This window comes from Poecilia mexicana, unplaced genomic scaffold (genome assembly GCF_051168715.1).
Source record: "Poecilia mexicana isolate PSO_F unplaced genomic scaffold, ASM5116871v1 scaffold_13, whole genome shotgun sequence".
Lineage (NCBI taxonomy): Eukaryota > Metazoa > Chordata > Actinopteri > Cyprinodontiformes > Poeciliidae > Poecilia > Poecilia mexicana.
The window spans coordinates 23,890,703-23,918,550 of NW_028263382.1; the positions used below are offsets into that span (position 1 = coordinate 23,890,703).

General features: G+C 39.1%; 2 protein-coding genes across 2 annotated transcripts; one reads left to right on the forward strand and one right to left on the reverse strand.

Annotated features, from left to right (window-relative positions):
- The first annotated feature begins 51 nt into the window (after positions 1 to 51).
- unc119a1 (unc-119 lipid binding chaperone a1) lies at positions 52 to 18,283 on the forward strand. The gene is made up of 5 exons (XM_014997925.2): positions 52 to 312; positions 13,692 to 13,805; positions 13,923 to 14,013; positions 15,176 to 15,348; positions 15,486 to 18,283. Exons 1-5 carry the CDS (start codon positions 189 to 191, stop codon positions 15,596 to 15,598), a joined length of 615 nt encoding a protein of 204 aa, XP_014853411.1. The 5' UTR covers positions 52 to 188; the 3' UTR covers positions 15,599 to 18,283.
- A 657-nt stretch (positions 18,284 to 18,940) lies between these two features.
- foxn1 (forkhead box N1) lies at positions 18,941 to 27,082 on the reverse strand. Its single transcript, XM_088011903.1, has 8 exons — positions 26,944 to 27,082; positions 24,592 to 24,888; positions 24,330 to 24,425; positions 24,122 to 24,252; positions 23,883 to 23,979; positions 21,230 to 21,437; positions 20,659 to 21,114; positions 18,941 to 20,158 (listed from the first exon to the last, which is right to left on the reverse strand). Exons 1-8 carry the CDS (start codon positions 27,061 to 27,063, stop codon positions 19,869 to 19,871), a joined length of 1,695 nt encoding a protein of 564 aa, XP_087868029.1. The 5' UTR covers positions 27,064 to 27,082; the 3' UTR covers positions 18,941 to 19,868.
- Between the last annotated feature and the right edge of the window lie 766 nt (positions 27,083 to 27,848).

Below are 27,848 nucleotides of genomic sequence, written 5' to 3' on the forward strand. Positions count from 1 at the left end.
CTGATTTTTATTTCCTACTGGATCGTGAAAGGGGAGGAGGAGGCATGGAGAACGAGTTATTCTGGTAACAGCGCAGAGCTTGTTTGACATCGCGTCTCTGAAGGCTTCCGGCGCAAAGTAAATCTGTTTGCGCGTCGAGAGGAAGAGAGCCTCGGTCAGTTCCCGGCTGCAATCCTCGTCGGCTGGACATGAAAGTGCAGCACGGCTGCAACTCATCAGACATGGGCATCCCGGTTAGAACCGAAGAAGAGCTGCGCAAGAACACAGTTATAACACCAGAGGATGTGCTGGGACTGCAGAAGATCACAGAGAGTGAGTAACCGGAATGCTTTCAGGAAAACCGGGGGTTTAACTGCTGCTCCGCTATGAGCCTGATTATATGCTTATTGCCTCTCTTGAGGAAGGTTACTACCATGGACAGCGACAGCTTTCAATAAGACTAAAAGCATTTGAACCAGTCTGCAACAGTGAGCAGGTGGATCTTCACCGTCAGTTTCTGTGTACTGCAAGTTTCCCTGCTGGTAATGATGAGTGTGCGTTGTTTGCTTAAATTATTGCTGCTTTTTGAGATCTGAGTAGGTTTCCCTCCAAGACTAAACTCTAGCTCACCTTACCACACCTGCAGCTCTGAGGTAACAGGTGGCCTGGGATGTGATCTACTAATTATAGCTGATAGTGCAGACAGCTCCCAGATGGAGCAGAAAAACAAGAGCTGTGTGTGTGTGCGCGTGTGTGTCGCCACTCTGCTGTTTATTATATTATGGAAACATGTCAACATTTCATAATAGGGCTGGACCTTTACGATTCCAAATCAAGAGGATCTCTCATCACTTGGGTGGTTAGAAACTAAGTTGTTTTGCGCAAATGTTTAATTCACAAGTACCTTGATGTTCACTTACAGATTTTTATAAAATTCTATTAGAACTAGGAAACATACAGCCAAATCATTCCAGGTATGCTACAAATTCAAATTCAGCTAAACACAGTTCAGTTTGATCCAGGTTACAATGCTATGAGGTCATATTCAGTTTACAATAATGACATTATGTAAGAAAATCCAGCCAACTGCATGGAGTCACAATCTTTTACGTGGTGACAGTGGAAAGCAATAACTCTCTTTTATTAAGAAGAAACCGGCAGCATGCAGGATGCATTTGGGCCTCCATCTGCTGCAGCTGGTTTAGTGTTTGAGAAGTTTGAGCAGACAGAAAGAAAACACAGATTGACTGGTTTGGGGTTTCAGTCAGTTGCAAATCAGGATTAAGGGATGGCAGATGAGTGCTTGGAAAGAAAGGTAAATGTTGGAGTCCACTTTCTTTAGCTCATGTCAAAAAATGTAAAATGTTACACTGCAGAAAAATCATGAAGTTAAAGTTTAATCCCATCTTCTGGGGCCCATCATTGAAGCCATATAAGCTTATATATTAAGCTCACATATTGAGCTCAATATTATCAGACCTTAATACTGAAGCTCTGATAATAAATTGTATAATTTAAGGAGAATGTTTTATTTTCGTAAAGATTATGATCGTGTCACATTAGGATCTCAAGAAACAAACAGTAGACACATTTTTGCATCAGAGTTGTAACCCAAACTTGATTTAAATACTTCATGAAAATATTTGAAACAAAATCATTCTTTACTTTTGTTTTTATTTTCAAAAGTTTATTTAAAGCACAGAAAATTGGAAGTGTGTATAATTTATTAACTGTTCGTGTAAATTCATCCTTGTGAGCAGCAGGAAGTGATGTTTGGATTCAGAGCCAAACTCGCTTCAGTGTAGAGGTTTAACCCTCAGACAGTCGCCTCTCTCTGCAATTTACCACCTCTGAGCGGAGAAGAAACACCGGCGTCTCATCAGTGTGATAAATCCTAAATCACTCATGATGGTGTGGTAATCTCTGCTCTCCGCTGACATGTAATCTGGATTATGTCAGGATGGCTGTAACACAGCATTGTGCAATGAAGTGATGCAAACAGGTAATTATTGAGTGAGGTTAAAGATAAGGTATGAAGATACAGCATTAATTCAGCATTTTTCAAGGATTTAAATCAAAAAAAGTAAAGCTGGAAATTAGTTTGGTCTTAATTGTCAAAGGGTGCTGCTCTGCTTCCTGCATTAGTTTTTTATTTGTATTGTGAACGTCCAAGAACATTTATTACCACCATTTTTAATGACCACATGAAAAACACACACTTTATCCAAGAACAAGCTTGTTTATTGTTGTTTGGTGAGAGAGATCGGTAGATTCCTGACATAAAAGGCATCATTTTGGAGCAGCACTGTCATGATGTGTGTTTGATAATGGATCCAAATGCAGAGCGGCAGAGGCGTTGAAGATGAATAGTTTAATGAATAATTATGGAAAAACAAAAATCACAGGTAAACAAAGCAGAAAGACAAAGATCCATAGGAAACAATGCAGCAGGGAGAGACGAGAAGGATACAGGGAAAATATGGGAGTAGATGAGAGGAACCGGCAAGGAGTGACTGAGAATGAAGTATTTAAATACTCTGGAGGTTGAATGCTGAGCAAAAGTCCTAGGCTGATGAGTTAATGGGTTACAAGTGTGAGTGAAGGGAGCAGGAGGCAGACTGAGGAGAGGAAGAGAGAAAGTGGCTCAGGGGGCAAGGGAGAGGACACAGAGAAGCATGAAATAAATCTAACACTGTAGAACAACTAAACTAAAGAAACATAATGAAACTTGAGTGGCAAAGAATGACTAGAACAATAAATAAACACGACTAGATTCACTCAGGAAGAACTGAAGTGAAAATGGAAACAAGGCAGAACTAATTTTTTTTTAAAAACTGAGGAACGCAAAAACTGATAAAAAAAAAAACCAAACTCAGGTTACCCCAGATCCTAACAAGCCCAGCTTCATTGTGTAACACACTCACATTTCAAACCTCATCAACCCACAGCCTGCCGAGAAAACAAATGTGCATCAGAGCAGCAAATTCGTGGTATGTCCATCACAGATAACCACTTCAATGGCAAGAAATGTAAAATAATCATCTGAGAGTCATGCATTCAGAATCCTTATGTCTGGACTTAATTTGGTGGGATTTGTTGTTTAATACTGTGCAGTCCCATCCTGCAACATTTCATGTTTACATGATGCATAATTAATAACATTAATTAATAACATCGTTGCAGTCAACATAGAGTTGTACTGCTGATTTTTTTCATCCAATTAAAAATAGTTTTTTTTTATTATCTTATTTTACCACATTGTCTTTCTGCCTTCATTCAGTTTGGCATTGGAAGATTTTTGTGTTGCACCCATCATCTTGTCCTCTGCCAGCTGTAAATAGCTTTTTATGTGTGAGTGCACATGAACACTGTCTGAGTAGTTCGTCTGTCAGTTTCCACATGGATTTAAACAGCATGTGGTGTTGAGAGGCGACAGACAGAATACTACAAGGTTCTGATAGACAGCAGAAAGGTGTTGGCTATGTGGAAGGATACAGGGCAGCATGACCTGTCACTGGTTCCTGGTTCTACAGCTGATAATTTCTGGAGCTACCTCTTGAAGGATTTGAGCAACTATGCAAAGAAGGATTAGTGGTTTATTTTGTTAACTCCAGGATTTTCAGCATATTGAATCATTTTGTACCTCAATCTGCAACCAAAGTTGTGTTTCTGCTTTACTCTTCTTGCATTTCTCTTAAGCATGCACTGACACATTGTAGAACTTGTGGCGGTTTCAATTATGGTTAGATGACCAAGACCTGCTGCAGCTAAACATGCCCAAACCATGACACTTCCACCTCTGTGCTTCACAATTGACATTAGATTTCTTTTATGGAATAGTTTTATGTTAAACATATTCCCTTTTATTTTTAGATTGATCTATCCGAGGAACATTACTCCAGAAGCTTGGTCTTTGTTTTTTTCCTGTAATGATATTTTGTAGTTTTGGAGGCTCCTTTTAGCATCCTACGGTCTGCTTTGTGGATGAATCTGTTTGGATGCTCTAACCTGGGCATGTTGGTTGTTGTTTTTCATGTAAGGTCATCTTTCTGATTACCTCAGACAGCTGTTTTAGTCTTACCAGGGAGTTCACAGAGAGCGATATGAAAAGGAGAAAATATCCAATTGGGTGAGAAGATTTCAAGAAAAGCAGAGATCAAATAACCACTCGTTAAAACAAAAGTATTGTCATATTTGGAAGGTTTTGTGTGTAAGCACTCAAGAGCAGAGACTTGAGAGAGTGAATTAATGAAAGTTTTTAATGAAAACAAAATTCAAAGCCTTGGAGGAAACCAGGGTATAAATCTATGGGGTTTGCAGATTTGCACAGAGGCATCGGTATGACAACGGTAGAGTCCATCAGTGAGTGAAGAGAATGAGGAGGTTAAACACTGAGGGAGACAAGGAAACATGAAGACCTAATCAGAGGCTGTAGAGGGTCAGCACAGGAAATGAGGAGATGAGAAACAACTGGGAAGAGAAGCATACTGGCAAACTGAGGGAGGGAGAAAGCCCTGAAACTTAAATAAACACTAACAGAGAAAAACATCTAAAGAACATAATGCTAAATACACAATAAATAATAATCAATGAGCAAAATCGAAATTACTGAACAGCAAGGAAGTAACAAAAATCTGAACATAAATGAAAACCAAACTGTGAGCAAATGAGGCACAGAAATAAACTAAGAACCAAATCTAAGGGATGAACTGAGACCTATGACATCATAACAGCGCAGAAATAAAGGAAAAACAAATGGATTATTAAAATTAGGATGACAGTTGTAGAGTTTTGCTTTTTTTTTTTGCAACATTTTGGGAAATCTCAAAAAGGATAACAGAGCTTCAGATAGATCAGTTCACAATATTTGACTTTGCTAAAGTCACACATGTGGATATATTTCATGTTCTAAATGCTTAGATAAATACAACTAAATCAGGGGAGATATGAGTAAAACCTCTGCAAACCGGGTTTGATGGTTTCGGTGCCCGACTCCAGAAAAGTATCACAGCCAAACAAAAACCCCAGACCAGGTGTAGCTTCTAACATGAAGTTAACAGTTTTAAAAGAAAGCAAATAATCCCATTTGGAGAGCAGTAGAAGAAGAAAGTGAGGAAAAGTGTCTACAGCAGTTTAAACAGTATAACTACATAGATAACCTAATCTGACCCCTTAGAATGAGACATGAGAGAGGCACAGCCAAGCTGCCAAAGCTTTTTGTTTTGTTTTTTCAAATTACAGACTTAAAAGTTTACCACTAGAGTTACAGATACAAGTCTTTAAGATTTCTTTTAGGTTTTTCTTTTACTTAACAGCTGATGATTTATCAAAGTATTGAAGAATATCTGTGAATAGCGATGTTCAGCTCTTGAGCCAGAGTGACCCAGACCTATAAGATTTAGGTCTGGACATTTCCAACAAATGAAGGAATTGTCCTGTATTTAATTCCAATCCTGCAGCTTTATAGCCTAACTCTGCTTCAAACTTCTCCATAGCTTTATCTCTGACCTGGCTCGTGTGTTCCTTGGTTTTCATGATGCTGTTTGTTCGTCAGTGTTCTCCAACAAACATCTGATACCTTCTCATACTAGCTGGTAGGGCTGAAACGATTCCTCGAATGGTTCGAGTACCTCGATTACTAAAATTCCTCGAGGAAAATTTACCTGCCTCGAAGCTTCGTTAATTTATGTTTTATTAGTTAGCGCACCGTGTTCCGGCCGGGACTTCATTTGCGTTGCGCGGAGCTCTCACTTCCGCCTCTGAGTTGTTGACAAAAGCTAAGTCTCAGCGGCATAAAGTCCAATCTTCAAGATTGGCCCGTGGGGATTTTATTGATTGATGATAATGCCCGACTTTTTATCGTTTTTGGGGAACCAATAAGCATCCTTAAAATGACTGGGGGAATGCCTGGAGTACGGCAGCATTTCTCCTCCGGGGCTGCTGGTTGAAAGCGAACGGCGGGAAGAGCGCTGAGGTGAGCGGATAGCCTGAACAGGGCGGGCGGCTGAGTAGCTGATGCTTACCGTGTAAATGTAGCTTTACCGACGAACCGCACAATAAATTTCATATCCCGGTCTGAAGAAACGGGTGGCGGAGCGCATCGTACATGGCTGGTAGATGAGTTTCTGAGTGTGACCAGTGAAGGTGTCGTAAATATCCCGTATTGCTTCCCCCCGTGTTCGTCCCCCGGTCTAACGGTTCGTCAGTCCGCTGGTCTATTTCCTCCCCTCCATCCATCTTACGTTCGTTCATTCGCCCTCTCCTCCCACTCCAGGCGGCATTTCCCGTATTTTCAAACCCAAAGCGTGACAGGTTAGGTGGCAAGGTGAGTTTAATTAATCTATTAAACTCACTGAAGATGAATACATAAACTAAAAGCTGGATTGTAGACATTTTTATAAGCATATTTGTGAGCCTGCCTCTTTGTTATTAAATTCAATATAATTTCAGATTTTTCTATAACTTTTCTTCTGGTTAACTTAGAAAGTGAGCTATTATTGTTACAGGTTAGTTTTCTAAACTACAAAAAAGCAACTGTTAGGGATGCTCAAATATGAAAAATTGGACTGATTGATATCTGATAGTAACACCAGTATTATGCCAGATTTACCAATATTTCATTTTATAATTTTTTTTATCCGATTACTCGATTAATCGTAAGAATAATCGATAGATTACTCGATTACTAAAATATTCGTTTACAACAGCCCTACTAGCTGGATTTCTGGACAAATGGACTGCATTTAGTAATCATATGACTCTGAAGAAAGATGGTTGAATACACATGCCACATTTTTAAGGGATTTAAAATAAGACCCATGTGTCATTAACCTTCTGCTTCACAATAATTCTCTATACTTTGTGTCATTATGCAAGGAAATCACAGTTTTCTCTCTCCTTTGTAATGTTATTTGGAGAAAGATGAGAGGAAAGAATCTCATCTGCATTCAGGTGTACAGAATGCAACCCCTCCGTGAACCTCACTGTTTTCCAATTTGCCCACAGGTGCTTTTAGCTGAGAGACATAAAACAGCCTGTCAGTCACAGGTGCACCATACATCATCATCATCATCGCACAAACAGCCACATCTCACCGGATGCTCTCTCAGCTTCAGGTCATTTTAAAAAGATATATCGGCACACATTTGCATTGTCCTTCCTCGTGTTCCGACGTGACTTCAGCACAAGGTCTCGGCATCGATAGGAGGCCTCAGAGTCAGATGGAAAGAATAAGGCATGTGAAGTCAATCCCTGAGGCTAAAAGTCTGTTACTCCGGGCTAATCTGAGGGATTAAGGAGCTATAAATGGCAGCTGGCCTGCTCTGTGAGACTGCCACTTTGGTTTCAGACAGACTCTGTTTCTGAGCACAGAATGGCTCAAGAAGTGCAGCTGAGTTTACTTTAATAAGAGCAATTTCAGCAGAGGAAGATTGCACTGATTTATGCTGATAGACATTATGTCTAACAAAAAGCCTTGTTTTAGTTTTTATAGTTATTGAACTACAAAATAGTATCAAAGAAATTTTGAAAAAATAGTCATGCAAATGTATCAATACCTCTTGAACTTTTTACATTTAGTCATATTACAAAAACTTCATTGTGTTTATTTGTGATTTGATGTGGCAGACAAGGTAGAGCATAAATGTGAATTAGAATGAAAAATTATGTATGTTTACTAATCGCTTTTATAAAGGAAAATCTGAAAAGCGCACTGGGCATTTGTATCCATCCACTTTTATTCTAATGCACTGCAAACATAAACACAAAATGTAACCAAGAATTTTTGATCTAGTTTCCTGTGCAAATATCTTAGTAAACGTCGATTAAGACAAAACTAACTTACAGCTAACTTTTCAGCAAGATAGGACATTGTCTTAAAATAATAATTCCTTAACACTGATGAAAAATACTAGTTACATGTGAAATGATCTGTCAGTGGAACAAGACATTTTTCCCATAAAACTGTTTATCGTGCAGATAAGTCAGTTGTAAGTTAGTTTTATCTTATTTCAAGTGTACTAAGATATTTGAACTAGAAACTAGACCAAATATACTTATTGAGATTTTGTGTTTTTATCACTTAGTTATTAAAAGTGTTCTGAAACAATATGCCAGCTTTTGAAATAGGAAGAGCATGTCATAAAACGTCAGGTCCACCAAACTGACATGGGCATCAAGAAGATCGGATAAAAGCAGCCAGGAGCTTCATGATGACTCTGGAGGAGCTGCAGAGATCCACTGCTCAGTTTGAACAAGCTTTTTGGAAGAGTAGCAAGAATAAAATTGTTTTTGAAAGAGAACGAGATATCAACAAAAGTCTGATGAGTCCAAAATGAAACTTTCTGGTCTAAATTGAAAAGGCTGTTTGCAAACTAAGATCATGAACACAACCTCTCCAGTATGAAATGTTGGGTTGACAGCATGAGGCTCTTTAATGATAAGAGTTAAAGTGCAGATAGATTGAGCCAAATACAGGACAGTAAAAACATACCTTGAAAAAGTATGCACACTTTGTCAGCTTGTTGCACTTTTTTTTGTTTCATGAGATTGTCGCAGGACAGCAACCCTGAACATCTGACCACTGAATGGTTTAGGTCAAAGTCTATTCATGGCCAGATGTAAATCAAACTGAGAATCTGGATGAATAGGAATGAGCACAACTGATGACAGTATGATGTATTTTGTTGGGATCTTTTTTCTTCTTCTTTTTTTTACGATGAAAAGCACTTTGAACTACTTTGTTGCTGAGATGTGCTACACAAATAAACTTGATTGATTTATTGATTGAGCAAAAACCTTCTGGTAGAGGCATGCCTCACGCTGGAGGTTTGCAGTTTGTGACATGACAACATGTGAAAAGGTCCAAAGGGTGCTGATCCTCCTACCAGGCGCTATTAGGTAATCTCATGACAGAACTTTGATGTGGCTGCGGCAGTGCTGGAAACAAATTCCCCTGTTCTTCTTTTCCCCTTGGGTCTCAGCGTTGCAAAATAAAAACACTGAGTTTGATTTGCATGCAGCGGTTGTCTCATGTCAAACAATCTGCTATGATTTAGTGCTGCACCTACTTGTTGACCTGGGAGGTGAATGATGGGAAAGAGAGACAGAAATGCTGCAGTTATGGTTGTCGTCATCTGCTGTAGAGAAATTCACAACAGAGATCATTCTGCCAGACATTTTTGTCATTCTTCAGGTGTTTCAGAAAATGTTTCCCTACATTATACTCATCTGTTGGGAGGACAGCGACTTAAGAAAAAGTATGTAAACCCCTGTTTCGACCAAAAGCGAGCTTCATCCTGGTACATGGTCTTTCCAGCCGGGTCTGACGTTTGGTTTCTTGTGCCTATCATAAAATATATATATGTATATATGTTCCTGGTTTCTCTAGTGAACTTTCTTGGTAGATCTCTAATGTCAACAGTTTTTCAGTTGTTCTTAAAGTCACTCATGTAGTTCTTTGGGTTTCGGTTATTTTCCAATCTTTTTCTGAAGAGAAGCACAAAGACATTGGCTGCTGACTTGAATAAGATGATTTTTAGTTTGATCAGTCCTGACTGGTGACTGGCTGGAGGGAAGCTGAAAAATCGGATGGTTTATTAATGCACCATTAATAAATGGCTGCAGTGAATGAGTAAAGAACAGTGTTAATTTTGACAGCACTCTTCTGTTTAGTTTTAGTTATAATTTTTTTGACAAATAACTACAAATGTTAGCTTCATTTGTAGTTACGGTGACAAAAGTCAATAAACTTAGTCGACTAAACCATAAAGCAATTCTTTTTGGTGTCACCCGTCATTCCCATTCTTTACCCCTAGGTGCGATATTGAGCCTTTTAATAAAAATAAAGTTATATTTTACAATACACTAGGGTGGCGGTAACAGGTTCTTTCATGAACATAAGAACAATAAACTGATAATAGATGGGTAACTAGTCAGACTATAAATCCTGCAGCTGGCTGCTCAACGACCGCAGCTCTACCTCAGAGTGAGTCACTGATTGCTCTTCATGGCTCACATCATGACTTCGTTTTTTTGCAAAAATGGAAACATTTTCACATGGCTTAAACTGTCTGTAAGAAAGGGGAAAATGCAACAGTTTTATTTCATGCAGCTAATGGAGAGTGTACAGCAATGGGCTGCGGAGGGGAGGTGCCAACACTATTGCTGGCATCTTGTTGAGTTTAAAATGCAAAAATATGATGGATGATTTTTGAAATGTTGAAAATCAGAAAACATTAGAGTCAACATCATTATAGCTTTACGTTACTTTTATGAGTTGATAAAACTTTTTTTTTTTTTTTTAAGGTTTCAGTTTTAACCAGCATACTATAATCCTGTTTTTTGTTCACCCATGGAGTAAAAAACAGACATGCTGCAGGTTGGATGTTGCCAGTCTGAAGAGGAATCCGTCTATGTCACAATGTGAGCTGCTATTATTTATAGGTGACTCACGTTGTTATTTTTATCTCTGTTTCTGCAAAATCCTGAGCAGTTTGAGTCAGTCACTGTTCTGTTATTAATCCAATAATCATCTGTTTTCATCCCACACTGATGTTACCCTTACATGAATGATTTTCAGAGGAAATAAGATATTTAGTACCAGATAAAATCCACAAGATTATGTTGAGTGTATAAAGGCCAACTTCTGATTTCTCTGCAGAAGAATTTTATGAAATACAGCCTATAAACTGTGTTGTGTTCATATGTTCATCCAATTGTTTATGGCGCCCTCTTTGTAAAGACTTGGTGAATGATATTTTTCATCATCAGGCGGTATGATAAAATCTGATCTCATCCAGTTTATTTAGATCTGTTTAACCCTCTGTGCTCACATACATTAAAAAAAGCCCAAAGTCAGAATTAATTTCAGTTCAAGGAAATTATAATTTATCATATTTGCTTAGTATGTCAAGAAAAGAGTTAACTACACATTCATAAAACAATAACATAAACATCATTATCCTTTCCCTTGTGTAAAAACAGGAATTAAAACAAAATGTATTATTATTTAGTGCAAAAGTGCGATAAGAATAGCACAATAAGCTTTCTCCTAATATAGTGATAGAGATCTTTGGGTAGGTAAAATTTTAGGTATGCATTTAATTAGAAAATGCACATTTGTTAGTGAGTAATTTTGTCCTTTGTATATGTGTTTGCAAACTAAATTAATTATTAATTTAGAGCTCTCCTAAAAAAAATAAATACCGAATTGTTCAGTCTATAAAGGACCATCTTTTCCTAATATTTTAAGAGCCATAAATTTAATTTGTGTAAGCAAACACTTAATAATAAAAACTTAAAATTTTTCGGTCTCATTTACTATATAGAAAAAACTGTACAGTATTTCTTAACAAAAGCAGAAAAACATCAGGGGAAGATGCAATAAAGTGGCTTGCTAATTTTAGAAAATATTGTGATTTTGCTATATTATTAGTTTGATGCTCTTTTATTTACTTACTTTTTACCACAAACTGTCCATCTGAACCTTAAGCAGAGACGTCCAAGCATCTTCATGCCTTGTTCAAGAGTCATGGTAGGATGAAGTGGGAGATGGGCAGATTGACTTGGAGCCTCATCTGCCATAATCTGGTCATTTTTCTGGTAAGAAAGAGCTGAGGGAACAAGCAAATCGCTCAAATTACTGGTCTACCTACATTCTGACTCTTAGCTACCATCATGAATTATGCAGTTTAATTGTTATTAGTAGCGATGAGATTTTGAAATAATTTTCAGTACTAGCGAGGCCAAAGACATTGCTTTAATGTTGTTGGTTTATAGTCAGAATGATGAAAGTTTGCTTGTTGAAACTAACAGTACTGCTCTGTGTAAAAGACCAATTAGCCAGTGGAATAGTGACAGCAAACGACTTCAGAAACCAATGTCAAGTTTTAATTATTTTTGGTAACAATTATGATGAAAATATGTTTCATTTCAATTTCAAGTGTTTCATGACCTACAAAAGATGTCCTGTATTTTATTAGGCTTTTTTCAAAAAAAAAAAAAAGAAAAAAGGCCTACATTTTCATGTTTATACGGAGGCCCAACAGGGTCAAACCAGTGGAACTCAACAGATCAGTGTTAGGCCAGACCCAGTAACTTGATGGGCAACTTATTGGAAATTTATTTTGTGGTAAAGCTGCAGGAACAAGAACCATGAAATAATTAAGCACAAGTTTAATTAACTGTCCTAAGTTTATGACTATTAAACAAATTATTTATACCTTTAAATAATCATTGATCTATTTCATAGTTCATTTAATTAATGATTATATAATGTATGTATTTATTTAATTGTGGTCCTTTTGGCCTTCCAAAGGTTCAAAGGGAACTCTACTATTGAGTCTTGTGATGTATGGTATGCAAAAGAAAAACAAAACAAAAAAAAACTAAACCAAAAGGGATATCTAAAAGAATATTAACAATGTTCAGCGAATCTTCAGGACTGAATAATATTACTTCTTCTAAACAAACTCGATTTCAAAGAAATTTGCATAATTTCAGCTTTAATCAACGAACTCTCTCAGACTCACGCTCGGCACATCCTGTCAGCTCTCTGCTATTCTTCAGTGTTCAGTGCTCTGCCATGCTGGCCATTACATCAAACGGCGGGCTCTAAATAGTCATGTTTTGCGAGGAGGATATTTTCAGACAAGGTGTTAGCTGTTGTGTACTGTACTTTATGAAAAGGTTTATAAATATCTCTGAGCGGGTGGCTAAAGCCTGAGCTGCCCATCTGCTCCTTAACCCTCAGAAATACAAGAGGATGCTGGAGCACGACTCTATCTGATTGTACAGTGCAGATGTTTTAATATTTTTACTGTGAACGTTAATAGAAACCTGCAAGACAAAACCTACAAATATTTCTGCAGAGTAGTCTTCTAAAATTGGCTTTCCGTACTTTAAGAGAAATAGTGTGTCTGTGTGTGTGCGCGTGTGTGTGTATGTATGCAAGTACTTTAAAACCAGTCAGTCCATGTGATGATAAAACACAATAAGCCTCTTAGGTCTAATCCAGGCCCTTTGGGTAGGGAGTGTCTCACACATGACCACACACACGCACACGCATGCGCGCACACATGCATACTACCATGCACAGTTAACGTAATCATTAGATGCAGTTGGAGAAAATCAGCAAAAAAAAAAGCCTGAAAGTGTGAAGATGGGTTGTTGAGAAGTAATCTTTCACCTGATTTGGGGTGGAACGAAATCTGTGTGTTTTTTTAAAGGATTCATCATTTGCACAAATAGTCAACTATTTTGTCCCTTTACATCCTAAAACCTTTTTGTAGTTAACTTGGATTTGGATTTTCTGTGATGAAACAAGTAGTTCAAAATGGAGGAAGTAAAATGATGCATGGATTTTTAAACCCTGGAATGCATCGCTGAAACTAAATAATCAAAATACCCGCTAAAACATGCAAAAATCAGCTATTTTAAGGATGACATGGAAAGATTTCTTTTGATTAATTGCTGAAAATTGTACAAATCATTTTTAATGTGCCTCAAAGGTTTGTAGGAGAACACTAGTGAGCAACATCATCACAAAGTGCTGTTCAGAACATCATCCAAAATGTGGCCCAACTTCAGACCAGCTAACATGTCCATCCGCCTGTTCTGGCAGAAGGGCTTCAGAAACGTCTATGTTTGTTTTCATTTCACATATTTTAAATTTGGTTGTTTTGGCTGTGTGTTTAATGTGGGTTTTTTTCTAGATTACCTTTGTGCTCCAGAGGAAAATGTCCACATGATTGACTTCACCCGGTTTAAAATCCGTGACATGGAAACAGGGACAGTCCTGTTTGAGATCACCAAACCTCCAACACCAGGTCAGAGCCAAGCCTCAGAGACTGAAACTGCCGTCTTTAAAGTGAAGAAACATAAATTTTTTTTTACAAGCTTACGAATATGGCTTTCTTTTTCTATGTTCACCTGTTTGTGTGCAGGCGGTTTAAAGCAATGTGACCCCAACACCGGCCGATTTGTTCGATACCAGTTCACCCCAGCTTTCCTCCAACTACGACAAGTTGGAGCCACGTAAGTCAGAATGTGGAGGGTGTGCATGATAAGGTTTCATAGAAAACAAACGAATGCACTGAAGCAATAGAAAACATGCAGTGGTCCCTGCTGCTGCTGCTGCAGAGGTAGGAGGCATGACGGGTTCAGTTTGGGACAACAGACTGACGATGATCCGTGACAACAGCTCAGCTGACGGTAGCAGACAGACTGCATCAAAGGTGTTTGTCGACGTTACTGAGGTTTTGAATTCAATGAAGCAGCTTTATCATACAGATACGAATTCATATTACACTGTGCATATAATGATAATTTCTATTTCATTTTTATCAGAAAATAAAAACATTTGTGATGACCATTAGTTCCAGACAAAATTATAATTTATGGTCTGTTATTACACTGTTGTTATCTCTTTTTGCCACTATTTCCATTATTATTACACACACAAAGCGTGGTTTAATGGCAGTGAGCATTTTAACATACTTACATTTAAAACTGTACTCCCTTCCCACTCTTTCTCCCAGCTCATCAGTCATTGTTAGAAGGACAAAACTCTTCCATTCACCCCACACATTGAATCTTGGATTGGGTTTACCTTCAAATCCGGTAAAAGGAACAGGCAGCTGTGGGTCACACTTAGAGGACCGTTTGTATTTGAACAGCCTTCGCTGCATCGCTGTGACATAATCTGCCTTCAAAATCAGCCTTCGAAGGATCCGACCGCTGAACTTGAACACCTCTGTGTCTCTGCAGCACTGCTAGCTGCAATAGGAAGTTAGAAAAATAGCACAAATTCATTGCTTGCAAGAAAAAGATACTAATATAACAATCATCACTAATTGTAGTAAAAACTTCATTTTGGTGTTGCTGCAGATGCAAAATTGTTTTCTTTTGCCTGCTGCGTGCATCACCATAGAATATTTGAAGCTTTGTACTCAAATTGCAAGTTTGTGAAACTTTTTCTGCAATTTGTCAGTTTTGTGTTCAAAGAACGATTAGGATTGTTAAAACCATTGACATGTTTTGACCTGAAAGCTGTGTGAACACAAACCGTAAGGGTAGTCGAAGCGTAACCCTTTCGTCCACTTTCCAGTTGCTAAACAGAAAAGGCCCAGACATTTTCAGAGCATCAACAAGCAGCAGTACATTCGGTGAGTCTATTTTCTTCTTGTGTCGCCAACAGAGTGGAGTTCACAGTGGGAGACACCCCCATCAACAACTTCCGTATGATCGAGAGACACTACTTCCGCGACAAGCTGCTAAAGAGCTTCGACTTCGAGTTCGGCTTCTGCATGCCCAGCAGCAAGAACACCTGCGAACACATTTACGAGTTCCCCACGTTGTCCGAGGAAACCAGTGAGTGTCTGGCATACAATACGGGGACGCATGAACGTGCGACAGCACTGAAAGAACAGCTCACACAGACAGAACAGATTTAATGTAACAGAATCCTGATTATGCTGTGGCTTTCCTCTCTGTGTCTCTCCTTTCAGTGCGTGAGATGATCCAGCACCCTTACGAGACGCAATCCGACAGTTTCTACTTTGTGGACAACAAGCTGGTGATGCACAACAAGGCAGATTATTCCTACTGTGGCGGGCCTTAGGAAGACCATCTCCGCTCCTCTGATTCGAGACATTTTCAGGACCAGAAACACATGAACTGATGGACAAATCACTGGCTTTAGATACTCATTTATCGCCCCTGTTAGCTCCACACATTCCCACTCAGGCACTTAGCCGTCTGGACAATCAGATTCCTTTTCGGGAGGAGCAGCAAAGTCTGCCAGTTCGCATCAGAGTACACGGATGGAAGCGTGTGGGCAGCACAAACATGCCGCTGATTTCAGTCCGCATATGTGGGCTCAGCTTCATCGGGAAAAGAGAAGACATTTTTTTTTTCTGTTCTTGTTTTATTTTTGTGTTAGTTGGTGGCTGGAAATTAAGCAAAACCCCACTATGCAAGCCCAAGAAATAACACGGTTCATTATTTATGGCATTTTACAAATTTACTACATTTCTATAGGATTGAGCAACAACAATAGTACATGAAATGGACTGAAGAAAGAGAGAGAGAAAGAGGGAGAGGGAGAGAGAAAGAGAGAGAGAGAGAGACAGAGAGAGAACAAGCGTTACAGTGATCGCCAAGAAATCTAGCTGCAGGTTTTAAAATATCTTTAAGCTGTTCCGCTGGTTCTTTAGTTGTAAACGTTGAGATGTCTAATGCAGCACAAGAAGCTCTCATATTCTGTGAAAGTACTTCCTCCTTCCTCCAGGACAGGATAGAGGGATTACCCTCTCATCAACCGGTGTCTGAATTTACTTAAAACCTACAGCTGTAGAAATACAATCTCTGTCTCAGTTTAAGAATGTTTTTCCGGTATTTTTGCAATACAGGGAAAACCCTTTCTCAGTGGAATGATGCAAACGATTCAGTCTGACCAGGAAACGTTTTTATCAGCCTCTTGAGCAGGAACAAGCTCCTTCTTGTAACGTTTGTAGACCTTTAGGCTATAAGACAAACTTTTAATGCTTTATCCTGTCGCATTAAAACCACAGACTTTGGTGTATTTTATAAGGAATTTATGTGGCAGAAAAACATAAAGTAGTGCAAAATTTCATGGGTTTAAACATTTTCTAACAGATACATTTTCTTCTACATGCGTTCATATTTATGTTTCGTCCCGGATTGATGTGTATTCATCTGCATCCATTTTCCCATCATCTCTGCCCAGCTTCTCTGTCCCTGCTGAAGAAAAACACCCCACAGTGGGATTTTGCCGCCGCCATGTTTCACTACGAGATCCGATTTTCATTTATAAAAATTAAAAAATAAATAAATAAATGAAAGCATGCATACTTTCCCTCCCACTTTAAAAACTTGCACTACTTTGTGTCGCTGTGTTGTATGAATGCCACCTGAACTGATTCACTGTGGGCCCGGATCTGCTCACCGTCTCTGTGCGTGTGCGTGCGTGCGTGCGTGCGTGCGTGTGTGTGTGTGTGTGTGTGTGTGTGTGTGTGGAGTAATGAGTAATGAGTAAACCTGCAGACTTTACTCATTACTCCAGTTTTCAACTATAACATTATACAAAAAAATTTTTTTGAAAATGTTATGAATACCTTTTCAAGGCACTGCTCATGCTCTCTTCAATATCAAGCTAAATTATAAACCTAGATCTTTTTTTTTAATCATACAACATCCATGTAGTTTCTATATTTGTGCGTGGTAGTGGAGCCACTGATATCTTCTGCTAGTGTTTAGATAAAATAGTCTGTTTTATTTGCAAAAACTTTTTTTTTTTAATGTTACAACTGATTAGATGTAGGAAAACTACAATATACAGAAATAAGATGCAAATTTTGATGTAATCAAAAGTATATTTACGGTTTATAGTTTCATGGCATTTTTACTCTTGTAGTTACTTAAAATCGTATCAGCAGACATATCTAAGTGACTCTCTCTTCCGCCTGTGTTTTGTTGCTGTCCAGATGACTGTGTCCTTTGTCTTTGTGAGAAATCAATTCGATTCTTGTCTTCAGGTTGACTTTGCCGCAACGACAGGAATATTTTTAAGAGCCAGGAAACATCAGAGGCTAACATACACTCATCAATTTTGGTTTAAGCTCTTCTTTTTCTGGGGCTGAATCTTTATACACAAGTAACTAAATAAAATTAAAAAAAAGAACTGGGTGTATAGATTTCAATTTGTCACAGATTTTCTCTGAAATAAAAAGTCATAATCATAAATAAAGGCTGTACATGCATTCCCTAAAAAGATTGAAATAGCTCTGAAATGTCTTAACTTGACAAAACAGAGGTGGTTGGTTTGTTGGTTTGGATGTTTTGCATTTATTGTCCACAGAGAGGAACTGGGCATGTAGACAGAAAGAAATGAACACATTCAAACTGAAAGGAGGTAAAGAATGCTTCCTGACAAAAAAAAAAAGCTTTGCTGGTTTAACTTTTTGGTCACAATGAATAAATTTTTATAAGCGTACTCCGTTGTAACTTTGAATTTGCTTGAATTTAGTGAAAGAACAGCTTAAGTAAATCATTAAAAGCTCCAAATTAATTTGACGTTGACGCAGACGGTGAATGTATGTAAACTTCAGACCACTACTGTGTATAACTAGACACAAATCAGAGAGCAGTTCTGATAGCTGATACTTTCTGTCTCACTGAACACTGTGTTCACTTTGATGCTGAGAAATGTTTTCAATCAACATGGAAAATTGTAAAAGTTTTGTCTTTAATTTTATCAAAGAAATAAAACTGGGATTTTCACAAAATCTTGACATGCGTTTATCTCAAGACTTGACTTGAGGAATGACTGAAATAATAACTTTTCATAGTCTCAAAGCAGGACATTAATAGAAAAATACTAAATTTAGATACACTGATAATAAGTTGTTGTGACATTTCCATTTCAGTAACAGTTTCACAAAAGTGTAAAAGGAACAGTCACCAGTTTTTCTCTGAATAAATCTAAATACTTACATTTTAGTGAAAACTAAAATGTTTGACTGAAGTACCTTGCTGTATGAAACAAAAGCAGCAGAGCCACGCGGAGGTTTTGCTGCCATCTACTGCTGAAACAGCGTTACTGCACCGTTTCCATGGGCGATCCAACCGACGAGTCAGGATTTCGCCTGGAGAGCGGTGACGCATCATGTTAGAAGTAACATTTAGGGGGAGGGTGATTTTGGTGCATGGTTGTTTGTCAGGAGTTGGGCTCGGCTTCTCCTGTTTCTGTTCCAACATGACGGTGCACACACCAAAATTAACAAGGACATGGATGAATGAGTTTGCCCATCTATAAAAGTGTTCAATGAACGCACTCCTGAACCTCAAGGAAGGCCTTTCTAGAAGATAAAAGATGGGTTGACATTAGGAGGTAGTTGCCAATTCCAACTGAGTAGTTTGCAAGTAGGTACAACTCATACAATAACGTTTAAAAACATTTATTTTGGCTTGAACAGGGTGGATCTTCTTTATAAGCCTGCAGTCCCTCTGGCTGTTTTAGCAAATCATAAATAGAGCCCGACACATGGATTGTTTAGTTTTTAAATACTTTGTCAAATTACTCCTTTAAAAAGAAGTATTTTCGCCCTTGCTTCTTTTAAAATCCTCTATGTTTACCTTGAAATATCTACAAACTGCCAACGTCTTCACCCCAAGCATCATATAACTTTTCCCTTCTTCTGTTTCTTCTGCATTTCTTTCTTTATTTTTTTATTTGTTTTTGTACGGTCTGCAAATAACCTCTTGGTGGCAAGGCCACCTGGTGTGAGGTATGGTTTACCGCATTCACTAAATGCTGAATACATTTAGTGAATGCCAGTATAAGACATCAATGCAAATGGTTGCTCTTTTTTTAATAATTAAGTTTTGTGAAAACTGAACAGCATCTAACATTTTAGGCACATTAAACCTTCCATACGATTAATCAAATGGGATGATGAATGCTAAAAATAAACTTGTTGAGAAGAGTATGTGTTTATATTTTCATTTATGAACTGATAAAATTTTTTCATTTTCACTTTAATAGTCAAACTAATATATGTTAGGGATAATTTACGGACTTGCCTGCAGTTAAAACTTATAATGCCAACTAAAGAGGTGAAACTATAGCAACAAAATGAAACACTTTGAATCTTTAAGTGACAGTACAAAACAAGATACATGGAAAATGAAACACATTTTGCTCAAAGTAAATAAATAAACAACTTTGCAAACAAATATATGACTCACATTCAATAAAGGTACATCGGATATGTCTCAATTTGACAACATTTTAAAGCTGATTAAGTTTATAAGCATACAATGTGAAATGTTTATTAGTTTGCAAAGTCTCAGAGGAAGTGGAGAGCCGTTTACATCAGGGAAATGGAGGTGGTGCAGGAGGTCAGATATCCAGCCAAACTCTCCAGTCCTGAATATCCGACAGGATGTAGTCCATTCCAGCAGCTTCTGTCTGGGTCCTCGTCCTCATACACTGCTTTACAGCAGGGTCCAGCATTCCTCTCGAACGTGGGGCTGAAAGTCTGCAGGCAGCTGGTCTGTTGGTGGTGATCCTGCTGGGGAAAGGAGGTGGAGAGGTGTGTGGCTGGACCATGTGGCTCCGACACCAGGCTGTCCTTCCTCAACTCCTCCCACAAGTTTCCTGCAGTAGCAATAAAATCAGACATGTGGGTTGAATCTAGACATCGGTGATTGATGGAGCTAAACACAGAGCGAGACTGGGAGAAAACCTGTCATAAGCTGCAGAAGACATTGAACTGCGGTGGCTGTTCACCTTCCAGCTGGAGAAAGTGCTAACATATACAGCTGGCACTAGCATGGGATGGTCTAATTCAAACCATGTCTTAGAACGGCCTAGTCAAAGTCCAAATCTAAGTCAAATTTAAGCATTTGTGGCAAGACATGCTTAAATAATAACTGCTGTTCGTACAATCTGTTTGAGTTTGAGCTATTCAATCTCAAAGATGACATAAAGATCCCCTGTGGGATCTGCGTCTGTAATTGTGGCAAAAGTTGGTTCTACAAAGTACTTTCTCACGAAAAACTTATTGTAGATTGTGTTCTTCCACGCATGTGGTTTGTGACTAAAAAAAAAACAAAAAAAAAAAAAAACCTTGGCATCCTGTAATACGACACGCTTACCTTGCAGCTGCAGGTCCGTCAGACTGGGGTTGAGGGTGTCTATGTCATAGCTGGTGTCTCCATCTTGAAGTAACTCGTGCATTCCCCTCAGGTCGACGTTGTACTCTCCCGGCAGTCCAACCCTGTAAACAGGTGGCATTTTCCCAGCTATGGGTGAGTTCAGACACCCAGAGGGTGACGGGACGCCGGCTGCAGGCTGCTGTCCGCAGGGGGAGTACAGGGCAAAAGAGCTGCTGGGTTGGAGCGTCGTGTGGGGAAGGTAGCTGGACTGAATGTGAGCGTACTCTGATTGTGGAACGGGTCGGCACGCCGGCGGAGGCTGCGCGGGGTTCAGAGGTAAAGGGGCGGGGCTGTACGTAGGGGCCACTCTTTTTAACGTGGTGTTGTTTGTGCTTGGGTAAGGCGGCAAAGGTCTTAGTCTGTCTGGCTTCTCTCCCAACAGACGGTCAAAGTCTTCTGTAAAAGAAGATAGGACAAGACGACTTTGAAAGACGTTGAATTTAAATGAAAATGCTTTGATCTGGCGAAATCCACAAGCTCGGTTGTCTTCTTTACCGTCTCTCTTCCTCACCTGGCTTTGCCATGCTCCTGCGGATGGTCTGGGGGTCTTTGCGGCGCCATTTGTGCAGCTCTTCCTGCATTTTCTCCATCTTGGCCGGATTTAGACCCCAAAGGCAGCCTTTACGAGAAGTGTTGCCGTTTTTGTTCTCCACCTTTTCAAAGCATTTGTTCAGGGAAAGGTTGTGCCTTACCGAGTTTTTCCAACCGTCAGGGGCGTTCTGAGCAGAGACAGAGAAGCGATGCGTTAGAAAATCATTATTCTTACGCTTTATGGTCTTGAACTCGAGGCCTGGGATTTAAAGTGAATCATTAGTGCCAACCTTTTGTACTGTTTCTCTCTAGCTGTGGTAAAATTGTTAGAAAAGAGAATCCTGCTGACTTCCCTGGATTCAGGGCTGATGACACACTTTCTGTTTCCTCGCTGCTACATTGTTAGCTAAAAATGCATGATCTTAAAAAGGGGGAAAAAATATGTTCATTATATTGATTTATATTTGAAGTAAATTAACTTTAACTGTTACGGGAAAAGCACACTTTTTAGTTACTTTTAACAATTCACCAATTAATGCAGGGACATCAATCTCCTCCCTGCAGGGTTAATTTTTTGCCCACATCTGCTCCTCTCTTTGATTTGAATCTGCGTGCCATAACAAGTGCCTACTGAGCCGAACATAAGTGAAACATACTTGGCAACATCAAGCAGGCTTTTTTTTTTTTTAAATTTATCCAGTGATCATGGCTTTCACTGAAGTTTCATCTTATTTATCCCCCTGAACCTTCTGACCCCCGCAGCTCGGGTTTTAGCCACCTGTTTGGAAATCAGCCATCAGTGCAGAAATTTTAATAAATAGATAACTGTGTGCTTCACTAGACCATAGCCGATGGGCTCAGTAATTGTGTGTAAGGCACCTTTTTAATATGTATGGTGAAAAACGTTTGAGCTCTTTCCAGATCCGAGTATCAACTCATCTGAAAATCAGGGTTCAAACTGAGCTCTGACCCCACAGGTGCCGAACGTGTTTAATATTAATGCAGCAGGAAGCAGTTTTAAAATTCACTCACATCGGCATGCTACTTCCTTCACGTTACACCCTGTGGCAGCAGGCGTTTATGTGTTGGTGTGTTAATAACTTTTACAGACAAACCTGAGAGCAAACCCTTCAGAATTAGATAAACCATTAGTGGCAAATTGTGCACAAATGTTACGTTTATTTAGACAGTCAACACTTAGTTACCCAACAATTAAATGATCAATAACATCTTCTATGAGGTAACGTGTTACCTTATAACTGATCCAAATAGTTGCACTTACATGAAGTTTAAAAAAAAAAAAGAGAGAGAAGAAAGCAAATCAGTAATCTTCTAATTTTTAAGATTCTTATCTGTTCCATCCATTATTTATTTGGGGGTTTATCCAAACCTTCTGTTTTTGGCATGTTTTTGTGTATTAATAGCACAACATAAAAACGTGTCTCCATTACCTTGGGACGGACGGATAGACGGATGGAATCTCTACTAATGCTTCCAATTTTACTGCAGCTTTTTTCTTCTTGCCTCTGACCTCATCTTTGAAATCTTGCAATCAAATGTTCTTCTTTCTTTTCTGTTGAAAAGCTAAGAATTAAGCTGATGTGAACAAACGTTTTGGTCAAAAACAGGAGCAGTTCTCTGTGCATTTTAGTTATTACATATTTATACAATAAAATAAAACGGAAGTCCAAGTTTTGTCGCGGCTTTGTTGATTCCTCAGTCAAATGCTGCACTTTGGTTGCACTGCTTATTTCTGCTTCGGTGTTTACCATATATCTTTTTAAAATATAAGTCCCTACATTATCTGAAAGTTATTTTTGTTTAACTAACTATTGTTCCCTATCAAGAAATGTGAAGTCAATAATCTTTGACAGTTCACTCACGTGGCGTATTAGCTAAAATGACTCTATTCAGCTCCGAGTCGCCGTTTCCAAAACACAAAGAGTAACAACATGCTCACAGCAATAGTAGATGTGTTTAAAAAAATAAACAAATGACTTACTTCCAGAAGTAGCAAAAGGGTAAATGTTCATTAGTGAAAGTCATATGTTGAAAGATGTTGCACATTCACATTTTATGATCCTTATATTCCCTTAAACCAGGGGTCCCCAAACTTTTTCCTGCGAGGGCCACATAGCTGTTCTTTTCTCTGGTCGGGGGCCGGTCTTAGTTTTTGGAGAAAGAAACCTTAGAAAATTCTTGTCGACGGGGGTGGGGGGTGGTGGAGGGAGGGCTGTTCTGTCTTTGAAACTGTCAAGCGGGGGGCGGGGGGTCGGACGACGACGACGACACATTCACGCTTTTAGATAGATTTTTACCCAGAATGCAAATGGAAAAAACCGTGAGTGAAACGGTGACTGGGAGTGACTAGTATATATTCCATTGAGGGAAAGTAAGTTTCACATCTGCTCAAGCCCCCTGGTGGTTGAAGAAAAATCCACATATAAACCAGAAAATACAATATATGAAAAAAACACTGAATTCTCTCTGGTATGAGGAGGCGGGCCGGATCCGGCATTGTTCAGGGGGCCGGACCAAATGACGTGGCGGGCCGGATCTGGCCGACAAGCCGTAGCTTGGGGACCCCTGCCTTAAACTGTGAAATGAAATGTAATGCTCAGTGTGTGCAATACCTTAAAATATGGGAAGTGTTCAGTCATGAAGCTGTAGATCTCACTGACCGGCAGACTTCCTGTTTTGCTGTTCTTCAAAGCCATAAAAATCAAGATGCTGCAGCAATTAAAAGGAAACAGGCATTCAAATTATACTTACATTTGACATAACGTTGCATTTATGTTTAATACCGCCCAACCACATGCATCTGTGCTTTACAACAAAAAATACCCAGCAGTGAGATGTGATGCTGTGCTACCTGTAGGAGTAAATGGGTTTGGGGAAGAGGGCCTCCGTTGACCTCTCCTGATGCGACTGAATGGAGAGACTCTGAAGGGGATATTTGGTGCCGTCTGACTGATCGACATTCGGAAACAGTTTATCTGAAACCTGTGAAGCGCACACACAACAAACGATGAACTTCCGCATTGCGTGCTGCTGTCAACCGGTCATTTAAAGCGCGCTACCTGCTGCATGGAGCTCATCGAGTCGTAGGATGGATAACTTTGAGACAGAGAGCCGTAAGGTTCCACCGGCCCAGCAGGAAGCTCTGGGTACAGATTCTGAAAATGTGCAAAAAGTTTGAGGGAACCACGAGTAACGACGAATGAGAAAAAATGTTTCCCCGGTTAAAGTTCATTAATATGTGCTGCAGAATATGCACCTGTTGGCAGTAAAAAGCTTTTGATAGCTCGGTTATTGAACTGACAGTGTGGTAAATTTAGGAACCTGAACGCTGTCGCTGTATTCGCCCCAGGTTGTTTGAACATCACTGCTACATGAGCCAGTGTCGGGAATGTTCACTTCCTGCAGGCTGCTGAGGGAAGAAGAGCTCTGAAGGAGGCAATCTGAAGCGTCCACTGCCCCGTCGCTGAACTGTCGACGGTACGGGTGGAAGCGGTCACCCGGGGCGCGATCTGAGCCGATGGTCCCGTCAGCGCTGTGTCTCCTGCTCAGAGCTGGAGTCCTCAAGCTGGAGTGGCTGCTCCCTGGCTGGGGGAAGCAGATGTCCTCGCCCTCTTTAATCTGCAGTGTCAAAAAAGATACGGGGAACATAATGTACTTGCAACAGTCTACACCCAGATTTCAGAGACTTTTTTTTTCTATTTTATTTATGAGCTAAATAGCAAAAGCAATTCCAGGAGACCTCCTGAGAATTTCCTGAAACAAATCCAGGAATTTTCTTCTCCACATGCACATAAATCAAAGAGAACAGGCTGAACATGCTAACCTTCAGTTTGCCTTCAAGGAATCATTACCTCCACATTGACAACTGTACAATCTCAGCTTGGAAACTTCTGATAAGGCAAGCCAGGCAGAAACTCAGAAACAACTTGACCTTCCATGACTGCAATATTTTCCAGGAATCTTCTCCATACTCAATCAATGTCAAATATTAATGTGATGTGATTTTACTATTAAAACTGTTGCTATGACCCAGATTTTGTGTACAAAATGCAGGTTGTAGAATGTTACGTATGAACACATAATCATTCAAGGGCAATTTTATCCAAAATAAAAAGACGGAGCTTCTTGGGTTTTGGATCTAGTTCAGTGCACCTTTATTTTCTGCATTGCTCCAATTTATCTCTGACTTTTCCCAGTACATCAAAAGATTAAGTTACTGAACAAAATCATAACAATGAAAACCCAAATAGCAGAACTGGCGTAGCAACAAAGAGCTCATCCCAAAATGCTATTGTCCAACCAAAGACTTGAATCAAAGATTTTAAACAAAACATCAACCATATAAATTGGTCACGGTTATAAAAAAGTCAGTGGTTATTTTGTTCATTCAAGCTCTCTGATACAAAGTGCAGGAGTCACTGGATTTTGAAGTTTGAGTTTCAGCAAAACTCTAAACTCCGACTCTCTAAATCAGTTTTCAGTGATGAAACTTTGCAAGTTTTCCAAACTGAAAGCTCCAATTTTCCAAACAAGCTTTTAATAACCACAGTGCATCCAGTTTGTGTATGTGTGTCTTTTTCAATTCCTCTCAAGAATCAGGCAAAAATGTGGCAAAAGTATATATATTAATACAAATAAAAATATATGTATAACTTTGGTGTAATATTTTTGTAAGAATAATAATACTAATGTATAAAATAGAGCATGCTTCAGGACCGATATCTGTTTACATGACACACAAAGGCATATTAGGTCATTCATGAGGACGAGGAATCAGTGAGAGCTGATATTACCGTCACAAAGGAGTGTCCCGTTTCCAAGGGGAATATTTTAACCACTGCCTGAATTAAATAACAGACGGGGGAGGAGCTGAAATGTGGGTTGGCAGTGGTTTTCACATTGATTTTTCCAGTTCAAGTACTTTTAGAATCATCAAATGGAAATCAGATTAGCCCCAAAACAAGGAAATTATCCTTTAACTTAGACAAATCAAATGATGTGACTCCAACCTCGGCACCATTGGCTGCTACCAAAGGGGCAGAAGTAGCAATATTTTCTCACACTGCTCACAACAGAGGCAGACAAAACCTTCCCAATTGACAAATAGAAAACTTGTTGAAATGCAACAGACATGAAGGTTTTTTGTTGTTTTTTTTTTCCCCTAAAAGGCCTAGGTTGTGCCGCCCTGGGTGTTGAGCCACATTGCCTACTTTAAAAAAATACCAAAGAATAAATGTGTGGGTAACCCCAGAAGATTAGATTCAGTTTTGCTACCACAGATCATCAACAACGCAGGGAACTTGTACTAGTGGGTGCAGCAGAAAGCCGTCTCACAACCACAACATACTTACAAGAAACATTACATTTTTTTTTAAACTAATTGAATTATCCTAATAATACAAAGGACACATTTCCTTACATGGCAAGGAATATTATCATATTGGTTGCTTTGCCATGTTGGATAAATCAGAAAATCTCATCACTGTTGTTAATAACAGGAGTAACAGCTTTTGACTTACATTCATTTTTTCTTTTTTGGGGGGGTTTTCCAAACTGAGACCATTTTGACAGCTGCCTAAAGCAGGTGACTCATAACTACTCCAATTAACACAGCTAAAAATGTTCTTTCTTAAAGCAAACCCTCATTTTAAAACAAACATGGCAGCTACATACCTGACGGGTCGCCATCTGCTGGCAGGTCGTCCTGCAGGGCTCACAGGTGTGCAGGCCTGCAGAAGTTAACGCCTGAGACCTGCTGCTGTTGTGGAAGGAAAACTTTGGGGAGTTTGACATCCTGCTGTGAAATGTGCTTCTGTGGAGACAAAAGAAGGCAAAAGTAACGGCTTGATTTGCATGCAGAGGTAAGCTTAAAGATTAAAAATTATTGCCTCATGTTTTCATTTGTCTTGACTAAATTGTACAAAAGACTTAAGGTACAATCTTGTGAAGAAGGATTTACCCCATTTAAGATTTCTTTTGTTTTTTTTAAGTTCAGCTTTAAAGAAAAAAGTTATCCAAACCAACCTAGCTCTCTACAAAAAAAAGGTATAACCAACAACAACCTTTTATCCATCGCCATAATTGCTGTAACTGAGATGTCCAATTGAGCTGTCATAACATTTCAATTGGAAATATGTCCATATTTTTGGACTATGCCAATGAAATACTAGTTTTGCTGTTTTTAGTTATTCAGAGACAAACCTGGCTAGCTTTGGATCATCGTCTTGGTTACGTGTGTTTGAGCTTAGGGTTGTAAACTGACCTTGAGCTCAGGTCAAAAATTATGGCTCAATCAATTAGAGAAAGTTGTCCAGATCCTGAGGCAGACCTTCATGTCGTCACCATGTTTCACCGTGGATGATGTCTCTTTTCTGAAATGCTGGATTAACAAAGTCAGGCTCCTTTCAACAAGTTCAACTTTTGTCTCATCGGTCTACAGGATATTTCCCTAAAAGTTTTGGGACTCATCAAATGTCACAGGTTTTTTTTTTTTTTTACTGTTACTGTTTTCTTGGTCAGTGATTTTGGCCTTGGACCCAAAGTGAGCGACTCATATAACAAGTCCTGGCCCATTTATC

Bases quoted from the DNA above. Each gene is read 5' to 3' on its own strand.
- unc119a1 (XM_014997925.2), top strand. From the start codon at position 189: ATGAAAGTGCAGCACGGCTGCAACTCATCAGACATGGGCATCCCGGTT. The intron at 13,806-13,922 runs GTCAGAGCCAAG...GTTTGTGTGCAG, and splicing joins CACCAAACCTCCAACACCAG to GCGGTTTAAAGCAATGTGAC. The intron at 14,014-15,175 runs GTAAGTCAGAAT...TGTCGCCAACAG, and splicing joins CTACGACAAGTTGGAGCCAC to AGTGGAGTTCACAGTGGGAG.
- foxn1 (XM_088011903.1), bottom strand. From the start codon at position 27,063: ATGTCAAACTCCCCAAAGTTTTCCTTCCACAACAGCAGCAGGTCTCAG. The intron at 24,889-26,943 runs GTATGTAGCTGC...TTGACACTGCAG, and splicing joins AGCAGATGGCGACCCGTCAG to ATTAAAGAGGGCGAGGACAT. The intron at 21,115-21,229 runs GTGAGGAAGAGA...CTTCTTTTACAG, and splicing joins CAGGAGCATGGCAAAGCCAG to AAGACTTTGACCGTCTGTTG.